The sequence below is a fragment of the Lolium rigidum genome, chromosome 2, assembly GCF_022539505.1.
Source record: "Lolium rigidum isolate FL_2022 chromosome 2, APGP_CSIRO_Lrig_0.1, whole genome shotgun sequence".
NCBI lineage: Eukaryota > Viridiplantae > Streptophyta > Magnoliopsida > Poales > Poaceae > Lolium > Lolium rigidum.
The window spans coordinates 257,053,323-257,076,022 of record NC_061509.1 but is presented as its reverse complement, the minus strand read 5'-3'; the positions used below and the strand labels follow the sequence as shown (position 1 = coordinate 257,076,022).

At 45.6% G+C, this 22,700-nt stretch overlaps 1 protein-coding gene across 1 annotated transcript; it reads left to right on the top strand.

The window, feature by feature from the left end:
• The first annotated feature begins 3,604 nt into the window (after nucleotides 1-3,604).
• Nucleotides 3,605-11,424, top strand: LOC124693309 (hydroxypyruvate reductase). Its single transcript, XM_047226780.1, has 10 exons — nucleotides 3,605-3,757; nucleotides 5,247-5,380; nucleotides 6,099-6,243; nucleotides 6,328-6,455; nucleotides 7,208-7,279; nucleotides 7,365-7,479; nucleotides 7,544-7,647; nucleotides 7,736-7,777; nucleotides 10,163-10,375; nucleotides 11,201-11,424. Exons 1-10 carry the CDS (start codon nucleotides 3,643-3,645, stop codon nucleotides 11,267-11,269), a joined length of 1,137 nt encoding a protein of 378 aa, XP_047082736.1. The 5' UTR covers nucleotides 3,605-3,642; the 3' UTR covers nucleotides 11,270-11,424.
• Nucleotides 11,425-22,700: the final 11,276 nt, after the last annotated feature.

Genomic DNA, 22,700 nt, shown 5'->3' with positions numbered 1-22,700 from the left:
CCCTCTTAATCTTTTCTAGGATTACATCGTGGGTAGCATGCTTGTTGTTGAAAACCCTAGCGTTGCGCTCGTTCCAAAGCTCCCAAGTGACAAGAAGAGCTAGCGAGGAGATGGCTTTGCGGTTCGGCATTTGAGAGCTTGTCATGTTGCGCCACCAAAGCTCGATGGAGAGGCCATCCCAACCACCCGGAAGAATGTCCGTGTTATGCAACCACTCCGCCACTTTGCCCCAAAGACGTGTAGTGAACCTACAATGGATGAAGAGGTGCGGAACCGTCTCCATGGTTTGCTTGTAAAGAGGACATAGGCCGCAATTTGGCCACCCACACTTTTGGAGGCGATCGGCGGTCCAAATGCGGTTTTGAGCGAGAAGCCAAGCAAAAAAATTAGCTTTGGGAGAGGCCCAAGCCTTCCAAACCGACTTGTGAAGGTAGGAAGCGACGGAGCCAATGAATTGCACCTCATAAGCCGATTTTGCGGAGTATTGTCCACTAGCCGTGAGGTTCTAAGTAATGTCGTCATCCACCGCCTCTTGAAGTTGCACCCCTTGGCAAAGTGTCCAAAGGTCGAGGAATTGCGAGAATTGAGCCATGGTGAAGTAGTTGCCCAACTTGATCATGTTGACCCAAGCATTTCCATTTAAGGCTTGATTGACATTAATTGCACCTTTTGCGCTTTGAGGAGTCGAAGATAAGAGACGCAATGTCCTTCGGTTTTCTACCCGTAATCCAACCCTTAAGGCTTTGTGATATGTCGTAGGACGTTGCTCTTTTATCAGTACTCATCACCAAACCATTGGACACGCGCGCGCCATGGACAGACGGCACCGTCACAGACTCTGCCCCTACGCCCACGTCATATAAGAAATCGTTGTGAACCCATATGTGCACGTTGTTGAGCACACTGTGCCGGATCTAGCCACGACAACCATTGCACACGCTGTGCACGACTTCGCTGCGTCGCAAATCATCGATGCCACGCTGGACCTTATAGTGTACAACTTGGAGTGCAAGGACACAGTTCCGTTAAACAGGTTGGCCTAGAGCTCGAGCCGCGTGAGCAGCGCCGTCGTGTACTACTGCTGGGTGGACGCCTGGAGGTCGAGAACGCGAGCATCATGGCTATGTTCGCGTTCTGCGTCGCCAGTGCCACCACGTGCATACCGGCGCCCCAACGGCCCAACCTAGCCAAGAGTCACCGTCTCAACTTCTATTCACCTGTATATGGGAACTGCTGGGCGTCCCCCGGGGGATCTGATTTCCCAGCACCCGGATCGCCAGCCGTCGGATCGGCTATCTTGGACGGTCAGATCTGTTTCTACTGAATGTAGCAAAAAAATACCTTCCGGCAACAAAAACATAACCCGCTTACATTGTAGCAAAAAACGGTTCAGTTACGAAATCAAATAAAAAGGCTGAGCTCGCCGGAGATCTCGCTGGAGAGCTCGTAGCAATTTTTTAAAATTAAAGTAGCAAAACAACAAAACAATTATAGCAAAAAAAATAGCATCACATCGTGATAATATGTTTGCTACGTTGTCTCCGGCGATGTCTCTGACGATTTTCATCTTTGCTACATTACCACATTTTTTTGCTACGTGGTCTCCGGGAGGTCTCCGGCGAGCCCAGCCTTTTTATTTTTCTTTTTCTGAACGAACCTTTTTTGCTTCAATCATTTGCTGCTGGGGGTGATTTTTTTCTACCGAAGGTGTTTTTTTGCTACATGCAAATCTAACCGTCGAAATGGTTGATCCGACGGCTAGGGACCCGGGGGCTGGGAGAGCCTTATCCCCGGAGGGCAAGGAATCATTTTCCCCTGTATATATACCGAGCTCACCTGCAAGTTGCAACACATAATCTGTGGTAGAACATTTCGTAGTACGCACCTCTTGACCAGGCTGTCAGCAGCTCATCGATGCAGTGTAGCATTATCTAAAACTTACTCAACGATTTAACTAGATTGCATGGGACGAAACATCCCTTCCACGCTTCCACTGGGCGTACCTTCGTGTGGTCATCTATGTCCCGAGGTCAGGTCAGACCGGAAATAGGAGCATAGCCAACCTACCTTTGTCACTTCTCGTGGGCAACCAAACCCTACTACAGTCGCCTCCCCTTCCCCCTACCTAGCCACCGCCATTGGCGCAGTCCGCTGGGCAAAGGCCACGCGGTGCCAGTGGCGGCGGAGCTGCTCTTCCCCAAGCGCGTGGAGGGGGCACACGGTGTCTCCTTGCCCAGTGGCGGTGCCCTTAGGTTGACAACAATTCCGGTGGCGGGGCGCGCATCCACGGGTGGCGCAGGGCAAGGTGGCGTGGTGGCGAAGACGCGGTTCCTTCGTGGCGGGGTGGCGGGGTGGCTCGTGGTGGTGCTCGCCTAGCCGAGATTTGGGATCTTTTGGCCACATCTGGTTCTAGGTGGGCCGAGGCTGGGCGCGTCTATGCCGCCTCCGGCGGACCGAGGGGCGGCTTGAGCTGAGGATGGCGGGGTTGACGCTGCGAGCTTCACGAGCCCGCAGTTGGCCTGACCGGGCCAGGGGGGCCTGGTTTGCTCTGGTCGCTGCGTCCATACGGTTACGACCAATGGCGGTGGAGGCGCTCCCCTCCCACGTGGCCGCTGCCCTACCGCTTCTCGCTCTAGGCTGGTCCTTCTCGATCCCGCTGGTCTCGTGTCGATGGCCACGGTGAGATGGCGTTAGTGTTTGCAAGGCCGTGGTGGCGCGCGTTGGTGGACGACGAGTTTGGTGCAGCACGATGGAGCGTTCGGGGGCGAGGTTTTGGGGATCTGGAGGAATCCTTGGCAGCTTGGCAGACACCGACATGGTGGATTCTAAAGGGTCGGGTGTCGTAGTTGCTATAAAAAATTATTAATACCAACGCATACCTTATTAACGAAGAGCGAAAGAAGAATGTTCATTTTGTTGTTATTGGTGGTTGGCCTAACAGTGGTACAACTTGGTGTAGTTTTATTTTAGTTAGGAAAGGATAAAGTATTAGTTTGGCTTTCGAAAAATGCTGATCGTGACACAACTTTCTAAATAAAAGTCGGCTAAATTTAATACGGAACCAAATTCATCATGGTAATTATTACTCGAAAACCAAAATGGAACGGAGAGAACGGAGATATGGATTGGAATAGGAGATGAATATATATGACATAAAGACCCATGTAGTCAGTGAGACAGTGGGTATTTCTAGCTGGGATTATCCTATTCCCGGTGTGCCAGACAGGTGTAGGTTTTGATTTAGACTACTAGAATTCAATAGTTTAGGCCTTTTTTGGGTTTCTTACAAATTCACCAGGATTGACATGTATTGGAAGGGATTAAATCCCATCTCAATCAAACTAGTACTCCAATTCACTTAACTAGGGGATTGACCGAACAAGGCTTTAGGATTTCGAATTTAGGGTTTAATTCGTCTAAACACTATAAATTCAAGTTTTAAAATCGGAGGTAGCATATTTCTTGATAACGCAAGGTGCATTTTCTTTTGTAGACGGGATCCAACTAAAATGCGTCGAACTCGGGAATCGGAGATCTGGCCCGGCGCCGGGCGCCACAGTAGTTCAGGTGGTCTGATGTGACACCCCGCCTCCACCAAACCAAACCCAGTACTCTGCTCTCTCTCGGTATCTCCTCCCCTATATGGCTAGCGCAAGATCAGCAGCAACCAGACTCACACGCTCCTCACTACTCCAACTGTCTCGCGCCGCCGTAGCGCCGCCGAGCCACCATCCCAATCTCCCTTACTCCCCGCGAGGTACGGCCGACTCCTCCTCCTCCTCTCCGCGCTCCTCTGTAGACTGGATCTTTCTTGGGCTAGCCCCTTATGGTCTCCCGTGGTGCCCAACCAGCTTGGGCGCCTCCTAATTTTGCCCGCGGGTTGTTTCGAGGTGTATTGCGGTGAACTGGTTGATGAAATTGGATGGGTTTGGGAGGAGGAGAATAATATGATTGATAAGCGCACTGCGTGGGGCATGGGAGTATGGCAGATGAGTTGCTGAAACAATGTACTCCCTCCGTCCATGTACGTACAAATCTTAGATTTGTCCAAATTTGGATGTATCTATACAGAGGTAGTAGATGGTTTGATACTAATAATGAATTTCACTGTAATTTTCTGGGTCTGCAATTCCATATGACATAGCTGAAGTCCTGTCTAACCGTGGATCAGCGTCCAGATCGATTCCCCCCAAACCGAAGGAATTCACCTGCTGAAGCAGATCAGATCTTGGATCTACTAATTTATTCTTAGACGATTTCTTCTTCTATGATCTTGTCACATTGTACTTCTTACTTGTGACCTTGTGATGTTTTTCACCCTGTTTTATTATTCTCCCCAAAAGACAAGGTGGACTTATTTGTCAGGATGACATGGCAGATAACTCAGACCCGCATTCGCTAGGGTGTGTCCAACATGGTGCATTAGTAGCGTGGCACATTTAGCTGCACATGTTCGGCAAATTGACATATTTCATAAACTTGGACTGAACATTATGAGATTTGAGGGAATTTCACATAATCTGGCATTGTATGCCACCAACGACTATGTGGTGAGTTGTCTGTTCTTGCTGCCATAACAAGTGGATGAAGTTTTTCAGTTTGGAGAAAATAATAAAATTGGGTAAAAGCTGTCACAGCGTCACAACCAAGAGGAAAATGTGGCTAGAATTTAAAAATAGGGTAAAAAATTCTACAAGGTCACAACTTGAACCAGGGGTTAAAAGTGTGATTTACTCTTAATCTTATCAAATAACTTTATTTGAATAAGAAAGACAATATTTCAAACAAAGCAATTGAAATTGCAAAGTTTGAGTTCTTACAAGTATTTAATTGCGTGCCAATTCTCAGAAGAGTTCTTTAGAGGGTTCCAAATTTTACATTAGCCTGGCGCTGCAGCCTTGCAGATAATTGTTTGACCCACGTATTCGGGGCTATGATAGCAAATCCTTGGAGATACTCGATTTAAACAAAGAATCATTTCTTTATGAAACATTTCTGATTTGTAACTATTAAATATATAAACACAGAATCAGCAATTCTATTTTCTCTTTAGAAATATGCTTGAGACAGAAAGATCAAATCATTCAAAAACTGAAAAGATTCCAATTGATTCTTGAAATTTTCTTTCTTTCAAAGTGCTCTATATAAAAATTTAAATTTTCTTTTATCCTACAATTTCCCTAAGCAATATTTAGCACCTGATACCACTTTTTTTTTTTTTTGCTCGTGCCTATTTTCCATTGCAGAGTATTCAAGAATGGCTGGTTCAGTTGGAAGCAATGGCTGTAGTGCTGTTACACGTGTGCTATTCTGTGGCCCTTATTGGCCTGCTTCTACTATGTATACAAAGGAGTATTTGCAAAATTACCCATTTATTCAGGTTAGTGATGCATGTGGAAGTAGCTGATCTTCCTCTAACTTTAACTTGATTTTAACTTGCTTGTGAAAAAGGCTTTGATGTTGTTGTATGCTAAAGATTACTGAAATTAACATCTTCTGTTAGCTACCCATACCGCATATTGATGCATCTTCAGAAGCTCAGATGCCTGTTGGTTTAAGTTCTATTGGCTGTTGTAGTTCAGTAGTTGTAGCTCTAGTAGTCGAGTTTGAGAGCTCATGTGACGGCGCATGTCCTTGATAAGAATTGACACAGAGCACATACTTTGATTTCCCTGTTCAAATAGAAGGACAAACAGGCAATCTAGTCAATTAAGGATTGTGCAAGGACTGAAAGCTGATGTGTTCATAGTATTGAACGTCCTTTCTCAGTGATACATGATATATGTTTTATCTTTTCCTTTCTTCTCTGATATAACATTGTAAAATTTGTAAGTACATCATATTACTTAAAAGCTTTGTAAGTTAGGCTGCATTGGTTCCTAGTTTTATTGTTTACATGGATTATTATGTATACACACCTTGCTTCTCATTGTTATTTCCCCATTTGGAGTATGGAGAATCCTTAATCTTGATAGTCTGATTCTGATATAATGGTTGATGGCACACACTTAGTAGTCTTGAGTGTGTTTTCTGTGTGTGCCAAATGTCACTATGCATGTATGGACTTGTGTCTGACCACATTTTAATGCACTTTTCAGGTTGATGAATTAGGTCTTGAGCAGGTACCCGATGTCATTCACAACTACCATATATGTGTAGTGAAAAATAAACGTATAGATTCAGATATCATAGCCAAGGCAACTAAAATGAAGATTATTATGCAGTATGGTGTTGGTTTAGAAGGTGAATATTAGCGTGGAGTACTTTCTTAATGACCTTTCCACAAAACTAGCTCTTCTTATATGGAGCAATGCAATTTTTTCACAGGTGTTGATATAAATGCTGCTACAAAACAAAAAATCAAAGTTGCACGGATACCTGGGAGTACGACAGGAAATGCAATCGCTTGCGCAGAAATGGCCATCTATCTAACTCTAGGTGTTCTGCGAAAGCAAGTACGTCGTATGGCTGTCAGTTTTGATCTCTTCGAAGTGTTCTCTGTGTCGTGGAGTTCCTCTTGATGAACACTGAATGCGTTCATTTTCTTACTAGACTATTTCCCCTTCTGTGTACCTTAACTTCTTATGATAGTGGGCCTAATTATTTTGATTATTTCTGAACGTTGAATGAAAGATTGATGCAATTATGAATTAAGTGAGCATATAGTATTCTACAACACTACGTATTTTGGTTGTAAAATTATCTGTATCTAAAGCGTTAAGCGAGTGAGGATATAGTATTGTGCAGCGCATGAAACATAATGGCTCAAGTTAAGTACTCTAAGTTTCAGGTATACACTTTGGAATTGTCACTACATAGGACCTGAAAGTTCATAATGACACATCTGCCGATTGCGAAAGACTTGTGTTCTGAAGAAGTCTTTTCTGGTATATAAGGGCCTGCAAGCTGTAGAAATCTGGGAACTCATGCATGATGAATCTATTGAACATAGTTTATGCTTCAGGTGGATCTTGTACTTAGTATATTCTCCAAAAATCCAGGCAACTGGACACTGTTTTCGAGGCATCGTTCATCAGTTCGTATATATTCATACAGAATATTCATTCAGTTTTTCTATATAAATAAGCTACCTTCCTAGTTTCTCAGTATCTGGAAGATAAGTTTCTTGTTTTAGTTCTATTAATCTAACTTAGCTTCTTTCAGTTGTAATGTATTAATGTTTTGGATGTTGGCCTTTAACTTGCAGAAGGAAATGGACACTGCTGTCATTCAGAAGGACTTGGGCCTTCCAGTTGGAGAAACAATATTCGGGAAAACAGTATGCCTTTTGTGCATAAGTTACTTGTTATCTACTACCCACGTGAACAATCCCATTTGAGTAGCAACTTTTTGTACTTTCCTAGATCCTCATCCTAGGGTTTGGAGCCATTGGCTTGGAAGTTGCCAAGAGACTAAAACCATTTGGAGTAAAAGTTCTCGCTACAAAAAGAAATTGGTCATCAAATACAGTGCCTTGTGGTAAGCGGAAGTAGTTCCCGTATTGTTTCCTCCCTTCCTCTCTCTTAAAACATTGCCGATGCAGATCTTGATGGGCTGGTTGACAAGAAAGGTGGTCCAGAAGATATGTACGAATTTGCTCGGGAAGCTGACATAGTTATAACTTGCATGACCTTAAACAATGAATCAGTTAATCCCTCTCTATGTTCATTTTTAATAAAATTCTACCAGATAAACCTCTATTTGACTACAATTACTAAGCTATAAATCTTTCTAGGTTGGAATAGTGGATCACAAGTTCATCTCAGCTTTGAAAAAGGTATGTGTATCTGTCTCTGATTTACACATTGTTTTTTTTCTCTCGTTCTGAGATTTATTTACAGTATCTAATAAAGAAGCCATTGTTCTTGGTTCATTATATTACAAAAAAATGTGTACATGAGACTTTTTTAATCTTATAATAATTTTGGAGGATCAGATTGTGCTGGCATATGCACTGAATAAAATCTGAACATTCCAAAATGATCTTGAGGGCGTATATTCCTGCTTCAAAAAATACACGTCCAGCTCCATTTTTTTTTTGAAAACCAAGAGTATTTATGGATATTTGTGGAATTATGCTGTATGTACAATTCTTTTGTGAAGTATTTGTTTGTGCATTGCACAAAGAAAATACACACATATAGTGTGAAGTGTCATGTGTGCACCGCTGCAGACGAGACATTTGACATGCATAACTGGCCCTAGTCGGCACTAATTATGGGATGCTTAGTTGACTATTTTGCAATTACAAAGACATCATGTAGCTTGGTGCTTAATCCAGCTGAAATAACGATCCCGTTTGTCATAGTTTATTTTGTACAAAGAAAACCCTCTTAGGATATATTAATGAAACAAGAAATAATCAGTCTTATATTTAAACCTCTCCTCTCCACTATCGACCTTCCTGGGCTAAAGGTATTATCCAAGGTTCGTGGCATAGAGTTGCTACTTTTGGCTTGAGCATCTCTTCACTTGCATTCACACACAAAAGACTGAAAATGTTGACTAGAAGGAGGGGGAGGGAATAGGTGATTTAAAATTAATTAGTGGAAGATGTCAATTTTAATAAATTGCTATCTACAAGTTTCAGAAGATTACCATAGCATGCTTTTATACAAACATAAACTTTTGACAAAGTAGATTTTACAAAAAAGAGTTGAGTGGAAAGGATCGCAAACACAAGATATAGACCTGAGGTTCTGATAGTTGGCGCAATTTCTACGTCCTTGTCGGAGAGGTTCAGAAACCACCTAAGTCTCGGCCACCAAGATGCCTCTAGGACACTGAGTCCATGCCCGACCACTAAGGGTAGATCTTTACACAAAGTAGGCAATCTCCGGCTTCTATAAAATTCTTGCCTCCTTCGCAAAATTTTGAAGGCTTCCAAGTGACACCCACTCGTGTAGAAGGTGCAACGCCATCCAAGAGTAACAAGTAGTTGGTGCCTCCACTTGGATCTTGAACCCTTGCAAAGTTTCTCATGGAAGTCTCTCAAAGCCTCAGTGTTCTCTGACAAACATTGGAGTGGAGTGGATGGGAGCCCCACAAGCACAAATCACAAGGGTTGGGGCCTTGGGGGTTTCAAAGCCTTTCTTTCACTCAAATTCCCTCAGCCTTCCCAAAGGGTAGGATCAACAAGATATAGGCAAGGCTGAATATCCGACCTTTGGATGAAAATACAATATGTCGTGAGTTCCGGAAAACATACCTAGAGGAACTAATATGTAAAATAAATGAACGGTCAGAGCAAGGAGAACACCTTTCCCAGAAATTCAAGCAAAGTACCATGAGGTATCGAGCCGTCTAGAAACACCTCAGGAGCCACGACACCTCGGAGGTACCGGGAATGAACGGTCGCAAGCTTCTGCCAGCAGCAAAGATTCAATATCTGGTAGTTCCGGACAAAATTTACTCGGAAGTTATGGACCAAAGAGAACAACATCAGGAAACAGGACAAGATGAAAACTGCTAAGTTGCAGCTCAGAGGTTCTAGGAAAACCCGTTTGATACCTGATAAACCAAATCTAGGTTTTCTTTATATTTCTGGACCTATAATGGAACTGCACTTAGCTGGGGACAAACTACGACTCGGAGATACTGGACACAAACTGAACAGAACACCATCACTAAGCTTGGCAGTTTCGAATCCATATTTACGTTTTCTCACCAGCTCTCTTCTCATTTGGTTTGGAGGTACCAATCGACTTGTCTGGTAGTTCCGGAGATACATATTTTATGGGGAAAGATAGATTCAAGCTGAAATTTTTGAGGAACGACTTTGAGAATTTTGAAAAAAAAATAGTTTTCTCGATCTAGCCAACAACACCCCTTGATAGTACGGCATACTTATTGACTCAAATAAACTAGGAAATCTAACATAGGAATGCCATAATTTTTCTTAATTTTGGCCTTTTGGGGGTCATCATTGACTATGTTCCGACTAGTGTAGGAATTAAAACCTGAAACACTTAAATTTATTAGTTCCTTAATTGCCTTGTCATTAATCAACAAAAAAACCATTAAGTGTGTCCTAGATGCACTTTCAAAGTTCATACATTTTTTCACAATCTACACATCAGACTTCTTTTGGATTTTCTGAAAACTGTGAACATATGCACCTTGGAGCAGATCGTCCATTCTCAGTATCTACCCTATTTTGTAGGGATCATATCTCATCAATATAGCTAGAGGAGGCCTATTGGACTACGAGGCTGTGTTCGTTCACCTTAAATCAGGTCATTTAGGTGGTTTGGGCGTTGATGTTGCTTGGACGGAGCCATTCGATCCAGAGGATCCAATTCTGAAACTCCCAAATGTTATTATGACACCACATGTTGCAGGAATCACGGAGTACTCTTACAGAACAATGGCAAAGGTAATTTGCACTTGTTTCACTGCGATGCTAGTAGTTATTTTTCAGGTGTGACTATTTCTCAGTCGACGGACAGTCAGAGGATGTCATCAAATCTCAGTTACAACTAATATTGCAACTCATGACTTGCACGAATCACGATGCAATCAAATGATGTACGACTTAACTGAGCATGAAGTTAGTTCTCAGCTAGCTGAGAACTAGCAAATCCCTTATCTTTCAGTAATCAATCATGCATTTCTTGCTAGTAGCTATATCTTGCCCGTTAACTCCTATAGTTGCATCACGGTATTGATTTGTGTATGTGTTAAAAGAACCTGTCGATTCAGAAGGATCACATGATTGGTATTTAAAAAGAGTGTCGTGCTGGAATAACTTTTTTTTTGTATGACTAGAAGTATCACTAAACAAGAACCTATATGCTTTAAAAAATCAAATGGCTTCACTGTCGTGAACCTCCTCTTTCTCTTTGTGCGTGCATTCATAATTTTCTTTGTGAGCCGTGGCTTCCTTTTTTGAACTTTTGCAATCCTGAACATACTTTGGAGGGCACCTCACTCAACCCCCTGTTTAGATAGTTAGATGGGCTGCCATTTCCTTCTTAATAAAGGAAGCCAGCACCATCATCATTAACTGTGCGTATTGTTTTTTAAGGGGCTGTATGACAATACACACAGTTCAACAATAACATCAAAGAACTGTGTGTGAACTGTGTGTATTGTCATACAAGTACTCCTATTTGAAATCCTCAATTTGAGAGAATACAACTTGGCTGGGCCCAATTACCTTTACCTCTCGTAGTGACTTACGTGCTGCCTTTTGGTGCAGGTTGTTGGTGACGTTGCCCTCAAGCTTCATGCGGGGGAGCCATTCACCGAAATAGAATTTGTAAACTAGGCGAAGTCAGTAGATGGGGCATTGTTGATTTATTTTAGGCGGATAATTAGAACTAGAATTGTCAAATAAAATTGCTGTTATTGGTATATAAATTGCTGGAGAATCATAGAAATTCAACCAGTTTGGTTATGCAAAACATTGTTGCCTACTCGAAACAACTCTGAAGCAGGACGCATAAAGTTCTTGCATCTCTATTGCATAAAATAATCTACAACATTGTTTAAGCGGATGACCTGCTTACAACGCCAGTTTGGAACTGTTTGGGTTGATTTGCGTGAATATTTCCTATGTCCTGCAGGAATTGAACTTCTTGCTATAAAATTAACACAAATGTTTGTTGGTTAAGACTAAAACAGATAATTCTCCAGTGTATATTTGGAGGTACATACTCTATTGCCATCTTAGATGACAGCATAGTTTATTTTTAAAAGAGTAATTTTTGGCTATACAACATGTCGCAAAACGGTTTAAGGACCAACCATATCTGCAGTACTAACAGCAACATGATCTAAACCTGAATCTATAACATGATCTAAATCTTCTATAGTTATATATGATCTAAACCTAAATCTATAGTTATATGAAGGGATTTCTATTTTCATGCCCTCGGGTTCTTAGTTGTACTCAGTTTTCCCTAATTTCTTAGTTTTTCCTCAGTTTTTCTCCATGCCCTTATCTGAAACCCTCAGAAGGGTCAGACGGGAGGATATCGTTCCGTGCTGACGTGTGGGGCCGCATCGCGTGGGGCTGGTAGAAAGGGACCGTGTGGGACAGGACGAGACCGCGTTTGGTTATACCTGAGAGCTCGATTCTGTCTCTCTCGGTCTAAATTGGCATTTTTCAGAGCGCCTTTTGAGTAGCTTTGTGAATGACTTCAAACCACCATAGGTAGACCCATCCACTTATTCCTCTATCGGCCAGGCTTTTGTTTGATTCAAAAAAAAAATGGAAGGGCGCTCTTTTTGATCGAGAAACAAGGTTTGGTTGAAATGCTACTGGTGGTTGGTGCTTCAGGCCGCAGTTGGTATATCATAAACGAGTTCTCTCTTTTCACCAAATTAATACCAAATCTAGAGAAGCTTCTATTTCTGTCTTTCTTCAATGATCGTTGTCTTTTGGCTCTTTTTTTTCCCAATATGGTAACAAATCTAGTAGCAAATCTAGAAGCTAGTATAGAATAAATTCACAGCAGCATAATAAATCCAGAAAACTAAGTATAATACATAAACTGCATACAACAACCAAAAGCAGCCAATAACGATGTTAATGTTCACGATAAACTAAGCTGAAAATAATACTTGACGCAATATATGGCCAACATGAAGATTAGGATACCCCAGGATGAATGAATCTGTTCTTCATTCAACATATATTTCTTCGTCGCTCCATTCTCTGATCTGAAGGAAATATTCATTGAACTCATTCCGTCTGTGCAGCCAATACATCCTTCAAACGGTATGACCTTTGTTCATTTCTCAGACCGTACTTTCCTAATCTATCCACACGTAGTGACCACTCATCCCAGACCTTTATATCATCAAAGTACTCTCTAATATAACCCAAATCCGCGTAGCAGATGCATCCAGGTCGAAGTGTCAGGTGCACTCTGGTGTCGACAGAGATACACCGGATATAATGGACGAAGAAGGCACGACTGCCAATGTTACTGACGACATGGAGAGAGCGGCTTTCAGTGTCCACACGGTACACCAACGGTTGACCTTCCTCCAAATGTCTGTTGCCACTGCCGCCGCCCAACAACACAAGCAGCAGATCACCATCCGACTTCACAAGGTAGAACTTGTCATTTCCAAGTTCTGGAAATGAAAATAATATCTTCATGTTGACAGTGCTCGCGCGCTGCTCCAACTGGACATTGTTGGTGCACAATTTTCCGAACTCAAAATTATTCACAACTATTGCATACAATTCACCATTGAACGGGGTAATGCAACGCAGAGAATGGTGCTCGATCGAAAATCTTCTTTCTCCCCAATCTTCATCTATACTCTTAGTTGTTGTGCTCTCATCGACCCAAGCAATTTCCGCCGGGTAATCTATGGAAACGAAGACCATAGTGGGGACTTTATTACAGCGACTAACTCCAGAATAACAAATGGCATCTGCGCCTCAAACATAGTGTTCAATGTCTTTGTGAGTGGGTTTAGAAGCCGTATCTTGTGCGGCTGGTTCTTCTGGGCAAGCACGATGATGCCACGACAAAAGCCGACGAAGTAGTATCTGAAATATATTTATGAAGATAACATTCAGCACTAAGATGTTTACGATTGAAAATAAAAATAGATTAACTCTATAGATAAGGAGGAATTTGAACCTTGCATGAACTTCCGTTAGATCGATGGTGACGTAGCGGGATGTGCGGAGGTGGAGGAAGGTGAACTCAGCGGCGCGTGGAAGGGCGTGTTCTACCATGATTCATTCGTGCAGGTGCACGTCGGGCTCAGGTAAACCTGAGAGCCAATTTCTACAAACTAGCCTCAAAGCAGAGTAGGTGTCCACGTACTCCTCGTTCGCCAGTAAGCAGTCGCCGATCTTGTGAAGTGGTCCGTCAGCCATGAGAGAGGCCTAGTTCACGGAGGCGCCGCACTTGGATGCGCCGCCCTCGGATGCGACGGGCTCAGCGGCGACGGGCTCAGATGCGATGGGCTCGGAGGAGATGGGCTCGGAGGCGACAGGCTCGGAGGTGACGGGCTCGGGGGCGCCGGCCGCCGGTGCATTCTTCTTCTCCATCGCCGGCAGGGGAGCGCATGTAGGGCGGTTGGAGTTTTTTTCCTTCGATTTGGAGAAGTTGATGGGACGTGAGAGGCGTGGTTGTGTGCAGAGGGAGGGAGAGAGGGGCTCTGTACAGGCAACGTGACGGTTGGTCTCGGCAGTTTCTCAAAAAAACTAGGCGTTTGGTCTCAACACGCGCACCGCTTAACCGTTGCGCACCGCGACACGCGTCCATGGTACTGCACGTCTGCACCGTGTACTCAGTTCTACCCTCGAGTCTTACACTAGAAAAATATCTGTACTCAGTTTTCCCCTCGAGTACTAATACTGGCTAGTGCAATGTACTCAGTTTTAACCTCAAGTGGCTGGTCAACAAAGAGTCAACAAATGTGATTAAGCTAGTTAAATGAGTCATTCAATGTGCAAAAAATTCCCAAAAAGATGAAACCATAGTGGCACTTACTGATGGAGTCTTCTTACGTGACCTGCCACGTTGGAAACCATAACAATCATAGATAAATCAAGTTTTACCACAAATTACCACTTCTCAAATCACCTAGTAGCTATGAAGGTGCATGACTTTCCACACTAAGCACTTCCTAAAACAGCTTTCCCCAAAATACACTTTATCTGAATGAGGCCACAATTTTCACACTCATATATATTTGTATTGCAAATAGTTTGAGGTACACCAAGATGGGTTTCATTGTACTAAACACACTTTTTCCATTTTTTAAATCTCATATTTGAAACCCTTAGTCTGTTTAGTACTCGCGCGCCCTTGGTTTCTTGATACTACTTAGTTTTGCCCTCTCCCTTCACAAATTCTCACAGACGCCCAACCTTGCCCTGATTGGTCTAGCCCTTGTCACGCGAATCGTGCCCGCCGACCGTTGATCGTATGATCTAACGGGCAGGATAACCCCTCTCTCTCTCTGACCGGGGCCACCACCATCTCTCTCTCTGTCGGCGGCTAGCTTCCACCCTCTATGTATGCTAAATACCCAGTTTGCCACCGGATTCACCAAGTTTCGTTTTCTGTATTATTTTTGACGCGCTAAAAATTATAAACTCTTTTAGGCATTACTTTTCACGCAAAAAATGATAAACCATCACCGATTTCTTGTAGCCATTACTTTTCACGCAAAAATGATAAACCATCACCGATTTCTTGTAGCCATTACTTTTCACGCAAAAAATGATAAATCATCACCGATTTCTTGTAGCTATTACTTTTCACGCAAAAAATGATAAATCATCACCGATTTGTTGTAGCCATTACTTTTCACGCAAAAAATGATAAACCATCACCGATTTCTTGTAGCCATTACTTTTCACGCAAAAAATGATAAACGAAACAATCTAGCTATTTCTGTATTTGAAGTTTGGGAGGGTTCACCATCTACTTATGTTAACTTTCGAGGTTTTGACCTGAAAATCAACTGGGTATTATAAAGGGAAATAAAAGTTCAAAAAATGTAAAAACGAAATAATCTACCTTGCATAGAAGATCATCTGTATGATTTTTGAGGTCATTTAGAGAAGGTCGAAAAAAACCTAACTTGTTACAAAAGTTGGTTTCGGTGAGACCAAACGGCATGCGCTTAAGCAAAGTGATTTTTTCGAACAACTCCAAATGACCCCAAGTTTGGCATACATGATGCCATACCTGTAACAACAAGGAATATCTAAAAAGTGTCAAAAAAATTTGCTGAACCATATAGCTCTATCAAAAAGAACCTCACCATGGTGACAGTAAAAAATTTAGTTACAACCCTTTCGTATTTTACCTAACCTACAACAGGAAACTTATTTCAAATTCCTTTTAGCATACAAGAAACAAATCCCACCTTGATTCGAGCACCACAGCCTCCAAACGATGCCGATGCCGATATCGGCATGGTCAGAACGGCTATGCTCGCCGCCACTTCTAGGTCACCGTCGGGATGCACCCTCAATCTCGTCCCCTCATTCGATCACTGACACACCGGAGATACCACCGAGGCCAATGCCAACCGTACATGCTGATGCCAATGCCGAACATGCACGCCGCTGTGGGCACGACCACGCCGCTCCGCTATGCTGGATGCCACAGACCACCGCGAGGTCTTTCCCTTCGCCACCACACTCCCCTAGCACCCATCTATACACGCCAGAAAGGAGATGTCGTTGCCTATTCGACGGTACCTCGGAGGAGGGATCCTCACGAGGGGGAGAAGAAGTAGTGGCCATAGGGCGGAGAGCACTCGGGACGGTGGTACGCGATTTACCCAGCTTCGGAACACCTGCTCGAAGACAGGGCCTACTGCTGCTTGTCTGGAATTTTCTGGGTGCTTTCGCGTTGTTACAATGAGTTGTGGTTGTCCCTCTAGGGCTCCCGGGATCCGGCTTATATAGGCGCACGGATCTAGGGTTTACATGGAGGGTCCTAGCCGAATTACAGGTTGCCTAACTACGGTACAATATCTTGCCGTGTATGTCAAGGATCCGCCTTCCATCTACGTCGTACTGGATCCGGGTTCCTCATGGGCCTTCACGGATCCGGCCTCCTCCGAAGGTCGGTTAGGATCCGGCTTCCCTATCCTGGCTGGACTTCATCCTTTATGATCTACAGCAACTGGGCCGCCCGATGGGCCACATGCCACATCACCGTCTGTGGGCCACACGGGCTTGCCGGATCTAGGCACTGTCGATGGTACACCCATGAAGTATACCCACAACAGTAGCCCCTAGAGTTCTCCGAGATTCATCCCTTATTTTCACCTTGCCAAATGCTTCGTGTCTTCCGGCAATCTTGGTAACACGGAGAAACTTGAAGAACTCCAACTTCATATTTTTCTTCTTTCCCAACTCTTGGTTAGAAAAAACCTTTACCCCGCGGGACTTCATCCATCGACAATATCATTGCAACATGTCTCCGGGTTACTTCCTGCGCGGACAAGAGCTCACAGCTTTTCAAACTGCTACCCGGAATCTACAAAGAATTCAAACGGTTCCGCCAATCTTGGCGCCATTTTCGGGCGATTTGAGCGGTAACTTATCCTTAGCCACTTTTACCGTTTAGGGTTTTCGACACGTGTTGCTCATCCAACGGCACTACGCTTGCATTCCGACCACAGGATGCGGTGCACGAATCTCTTCCCCTCGGCCTATAAATATCCGCCGTTCACCCCTAATCACCCTATTCGCCCCCTTTTCACCTCTCAACACAGCGCCGCCTCCGAGCTCCTCCTCCTTCGCACCGGAGTACGCCGGAAGTTCGCCGCAGCATCGTCGCCGCCGCGTGCTGTTCTTCCTGTTCTTAAGTCCGGCGAGCCACCGCAGCGAAACCTCGCCGCCGACGACCTCAACCACCGCGGAAGCCATTCCGGTAAGCTCTTAAGCTTTTCCTTCTCACCACAGTTGGTAGGGATGAGTAGGGTTTTCTTCGTAGGATCCGGCTAAGTTTGTCCAGCTCATATTTTCTTCGCAGATGTCTTCTTCTACTCCGCCTCCCTCGACCGAGCCAATCATGGCGACCCCCATCTCCTCCGCCCCTCCTCCCCTCGCTCCAGTTCATCTGGAGCCTCGAAAGGACTCCGGAAAAAACATTGAAGTGCCGTCAGCCAACCCGGAGGAAACTGCGGGCACTGAACAGATGGAGAAGAAAGTGGAGGAGGCAGCCACCAAGAAATCGAAGGCTCGGAAGCGAGATAACGAAGCCAAGGGGAAGTGGTGGCCCTGCTTCACCACAGAGACCGAGCTCCACAACCTCGAGGCGGAGGGTTTCATAAAACGCGGATCCTGGCGGACGATCTCCGGCGAACAGAATCCCGCTCCTGGAGCCGGAGAGTGGGTAGTGACCAAGGCGCTCGTTGAGCGCGGATTCTCTTTCCCGCCCAGCGATTTCTTCTCGGAAATCCTGAAGGCGTACGAGCTCCAGCCTTATCATATTGCTCCGAACAGTATCCCGGCCATCAACAACCACGCAACGTTGTGTGAAGGTCACCTCCGGATAACCCCGGATCTCCCCCTCTTTCAATATTACTTCTCCGTCAAAAAGGAGAAAGTTTCTTAGACTTCTACGCTGGCCACCTGCGGTGGCGTCACCTTCAAGCTCCGCCCCGGGCGCGTGTACCCGCACACAGACCGCCATGAGTCTGTGTGGTACTGGTCCGGCAACTTCTTCTACCTGAAGGATGTGTCGGATCCGACATCTCCAAAGGTACTGCCAAATTTCAAGGATGGCCCCCCAGCGAGACTCCGGCATGGACTCAATGTCCCCATCTCTCCGAGTCACCTCAACTGACTCGGGCGATTAGGCGGATCCACAAGCTTACGGACAAGGGCTTGTCGGGGAAAGACCTGACCATGTCCTGGTTTACTAAGCGGATCCAGCCCCTGCAACATCGGGACCGCCTGCTGTTCCAGTACACGGGCCGTGAGGATACCATGCGCACCTCCAAGGACAATCTCTCCGCCGACGCCTTGGATAGACGGCTCCGGGTGCTGATCAAGATTCCGCGTGACCTCAAAATTCACGTGTGCAACAAGGACATCCACACCAACGGCTCCGGGACCGCTGTATGTTTCCTTGATTCAACTGTTGATTCCTTTCCAATCTAAAATTTGTCTAAGTGTTGGCTGGGTAACGTAGCTCGAAGCCCTTGAGGAGAGCAAACTCGGAACTCTTATCCAGGTCCCTCACGCGGGCAACACTGACCCGGAAGTCGCGTCGGACGCGGAAGTTCCCGAGCCTCCGCGTCCCTCCAAAAGGAAGAGGGTTTCCTCCTCCATCCCAGCCGCCAAACGCCTCCGCGAAGCGCCTAGCACTGCGGCTACCCAAAAAGCGGAGGCGGAGAAGAAGCGCCTCAAGCTCATCGACACCAGCAACCGAGCTCAACCCGATATGCACCAATTTTTCAGACCATCCGGGTAAGCGCTTGGTTTCCGTCTTAAAATTATTTTGTTACTGTGAATTAGCATACACTAACTTCATGCCCTTTCTTATTGCAACAAAAGCTCCAGAAGCCTGCCCCCCAAGATCCCCAAGAAGAAAGCGAAGCCCTCTCCGGCTTCTGTGCCCGTCACACCGGAAGTGGCGGTTCCGCCCAAGGCCTCTTCCACCGCCAAGCTGGATCCTAAGGACGTCATCAACCTTGATGACCTCCCTGAAGAACCAACTGCCAAAACCGGCCAAGGCGAATCCGGCAAGGGCGCGTCCTCATACGCACCTCCGCCTGAACAGCCCGCTGTTACCTCAGCTGAAGCTCCGGCTGATGAAGTTGAGAAGAAGTTATCCCTAAGTCGTGCCACCGGCACGCCCCAGACTCATCCTCACCTCTTTCCGATCCTACAAAAGGTCCCCCTTTCACAGCGCCACACGGAGATATCCGCCATGATGGACCAAGTGTGGGGGCCTGCGAACACGGAAGAGCAGGAGCTGAATGACCTCGAGAGTGGTCTCAAGATCTTCTTCGCCAAGCACAAGAACGTGCGGCAGGTAACACTAGCCCCCAAGCATTGACTTGGAAATTTTTCCGAGTAACATGTGTGAGCCGACGCTTTTAAATGCGCACCTTAGCGGAAATTTAGAATTTTCCCAATCTAAGGATTTAAACTTCTCGCCAGCCCCCAGAATTTTTAATTTCCGGCTAACTTCTGCTTGCTTCTCAGAACACGCAAAAACTGCACGAAGATCTGCGCGTCCATGTGCTGGAGCAGATGACAGAGATTGAAGGGCTGCACCAGAACGCCGGTAATAGCCGGAAGGCTTTATTGCTCCTGGTGACCCGCTTGAACGGTAAGAATTCCGGGTTGCTCACGTATCTTACCATGAATAATCATAGTGTATAATTTGTGTGGTTTTTCCGCCTCACAGAAGAAATTGCCAAGCGCCCTGCCGTCGACGCCCTGTCCGCCAAGGTCCAAGTTTTAGAGGCGGAGAATGAATCTCTCAAGACCTTCCTAAAAGAATCCTCCGAGAAGGAAACTTTAGAGAAGAAGGAGCTCTTGGAGAAACAAGCGCGCGGCATGGTGGAACTTGCTGACAAACTTAAAAAGAGCCAGCAAAGGGTGTCAACCTTGGCGGCAAAGAATAAGAGTCAAGAGGCGGAGGCGGAGGCTATTGATAAGATGATCTTCCGTAAGGACTTTTTCTGTTTAACTCCGGCTTCCTTATAATTTGCTTTGTCCGTGGAAGAAACTGATCGTGCTGCTTCGCAGCAAGCCTTGGCTTCGAATGGACCAAGGATTCGACCCTTAAAAGGACTGAGGCGTATGATGAAGCGCGGAGTTCGATTGATGACCTCTTCGAGGCATGTCGCGGAGTCGCCAAGTCATTGTCCCTGAAGAGAGCCAAGACGACGGTGATCGACACCATGTCCAAGCTCATGAAGCAGGTGCCGGAGCTCATCAAGGATTGGCAGGAATCTTCTGGCCGCGGAGTTGCTTCCCTCGTTTTGGCCACATGCAAAGCGCACTTCCCAACCATGAAGTTTGCGGATGTTGCACGCGGAACTCCCAAGGGCACCAACATGAGAGCCATTCTCGCGGAGACCCAAGGATATGATCGACTCTTTGTTGGATGAGTTAACCACTCGTTCTGGTACAACAAGCATGATCTCCCCAAGGGCTTCTCCGACGCGGAGGATGAAGAAGAAGGTGCTGAGGAAGGCGAGGAGGAGGGCTCCGGATCAAGCGTTGATCAATCCGAGGAGGGCTCCGACGACAACTCCGGCGAAGACTCCGGCGATGGCTCCGGCGATGGCTCCGCCTACGTAGCTTCTGATGAGGATCAATCCTCCGAGTGAAACCTGTTAAATAGTCAAACTGATGTATCATTTTGGCCCCGGAGTGGGTTTGTAATATAACTTAAATTCTTAAGTAGCTAGGGACGAAACGCTTATGCATGGGCGGAAAATACTTATCCTGCTATCCGTTTGAATATTACTTGCATGTTTCGTTTATTGAAAGCAAGTGCTGGTTTTATATTTTCTGACTTGCTCTTGACCTTCCACGTGCCGGAGGACCATTAGCCGGAAACGCTAGCCAGCGGCGACGAAGCCCAATGGCAATCCGTCAATAACCGCGGAAACAAGCCCCCAGCATAGGTGCCGGAAATCGCTACCAGGAATCCATGAGTTTGCAACAGAAAATATTTCCACCAGAAAACTTAAGCTTACGTCTAAAAGGACGATTTTGAAAATCACAACTTTCATACACGCCTAGGCGGAAATATCCAGCTCTGCGGTTTTAGTCGGAAAACATACATGATCTAAAAATGAACAAGTAAAGGAGGTAAAAGACTCAAAGAGTGAACCAAAGGCTTTATTTCATTGATCATGTATAACTATTACAAGGTATGTAATTCTAAAATTTTGCTAAGTGTGGAAAGGACGTAGTTGTGCAATGTTCCAAGGACGTTCTGTTTCATCGTATATGTCATCCGGATCCTCTCGCTTGCGTTTCCGGTACCAGTTAGCAGGTCTATCCTTTAGCTCTCTGAAATCGACAAGGTAGTATGATCCGTTGTGAAGCACTTTGCTAACGATGAAGGGTCCTTCCCATGGAGATTGCAACTTATGATCTTTCACCTGGCGAAGGCGGAGGACCAGGTCTCCGGCCATGAACGAGTGGTTTCGAACTCGACGGCTGTGATAGCGTCGGAGTTTCTGCTGGTAGATGGTGGAACATTGGTCAGCTAAATTCCGAGCTTCTTCGATCAGGTCCACAGATAGCTGTCTGGCCTCGTCAGCAGTTTCTTCATTGTAGGAGGAAACTCGCGGTGAGTCGTGGATGATGTCGGAGGGGAGCACGGCTTCGGATCCGTACCAGGAAGAACGGAGTAAATCCGGTTGACCTGTTAGGGGTAGTTTGTAAACTCCACAGAATAGAGTCTAACTCCTCCGCCCAAGCTCCAGCTGCACGTCGCAGCGGTTCTTCGAGGCGTGGTTTAATTCCGGATAGTATGAGGCCGTTGGCTCTTTCGATCTGACCATTGGATTGTGGATGAGCCACCGATGCCAGGTCAAGCCGGATCCCTACGTCATGGCAATAATCCTTCAATTCTCCTTGTGCGAAGTTCGTGCCATTGTCCGTGATTATGCTGTGTGGGATGCCGAATCTCGTTACGAGGCTGCAGACAAATTTTAGTGCCGTAGCACCATCGTCCTTTTTCACTGGCTTTGCCTCAATCCACTTAGTGAACTTGTCAACAGCGACCAGGAGGTACTCAAAATCGCCAGGAGATGATTTCTTTAATTTACCAACCATATCAAGCCCCCAGACCGCGAACGGCCAGGTGATAGGGATGGTCTTCAGCTCTTGGGCTGGAGCGTTTTGTTGAGTAGCATAGTACTGGCAACCTCGGCAAGTTTTTACCAGCTTGTTAGCATCTTCTTTAGCTGTGAGCTAGTAAAATCCGAGCCGAAAAGCTTTTGCGACGAGTGACCTGGGGGCAGCGTGATGCCCGCAATCCCCTGCATGGATCTCTCTGAGGATTTCAATGCCATCTTGATTGGAGACACATTTGAGAAATACTCCAGTTGCGCTTCGTTTGTAGAGCTGTCCGTCAACAATTGTGTAGGATCTTGCTCGTCTGATGATCTGTTGTGCGAGGACCTCGTCCTCTGGCAATTTCTGATCAATGAGGTAGTCCAGGAAAGGCTGCGTCCAGGCCAGAATGATGACCATCACTTCCCTTGCCGGAGATACTTCC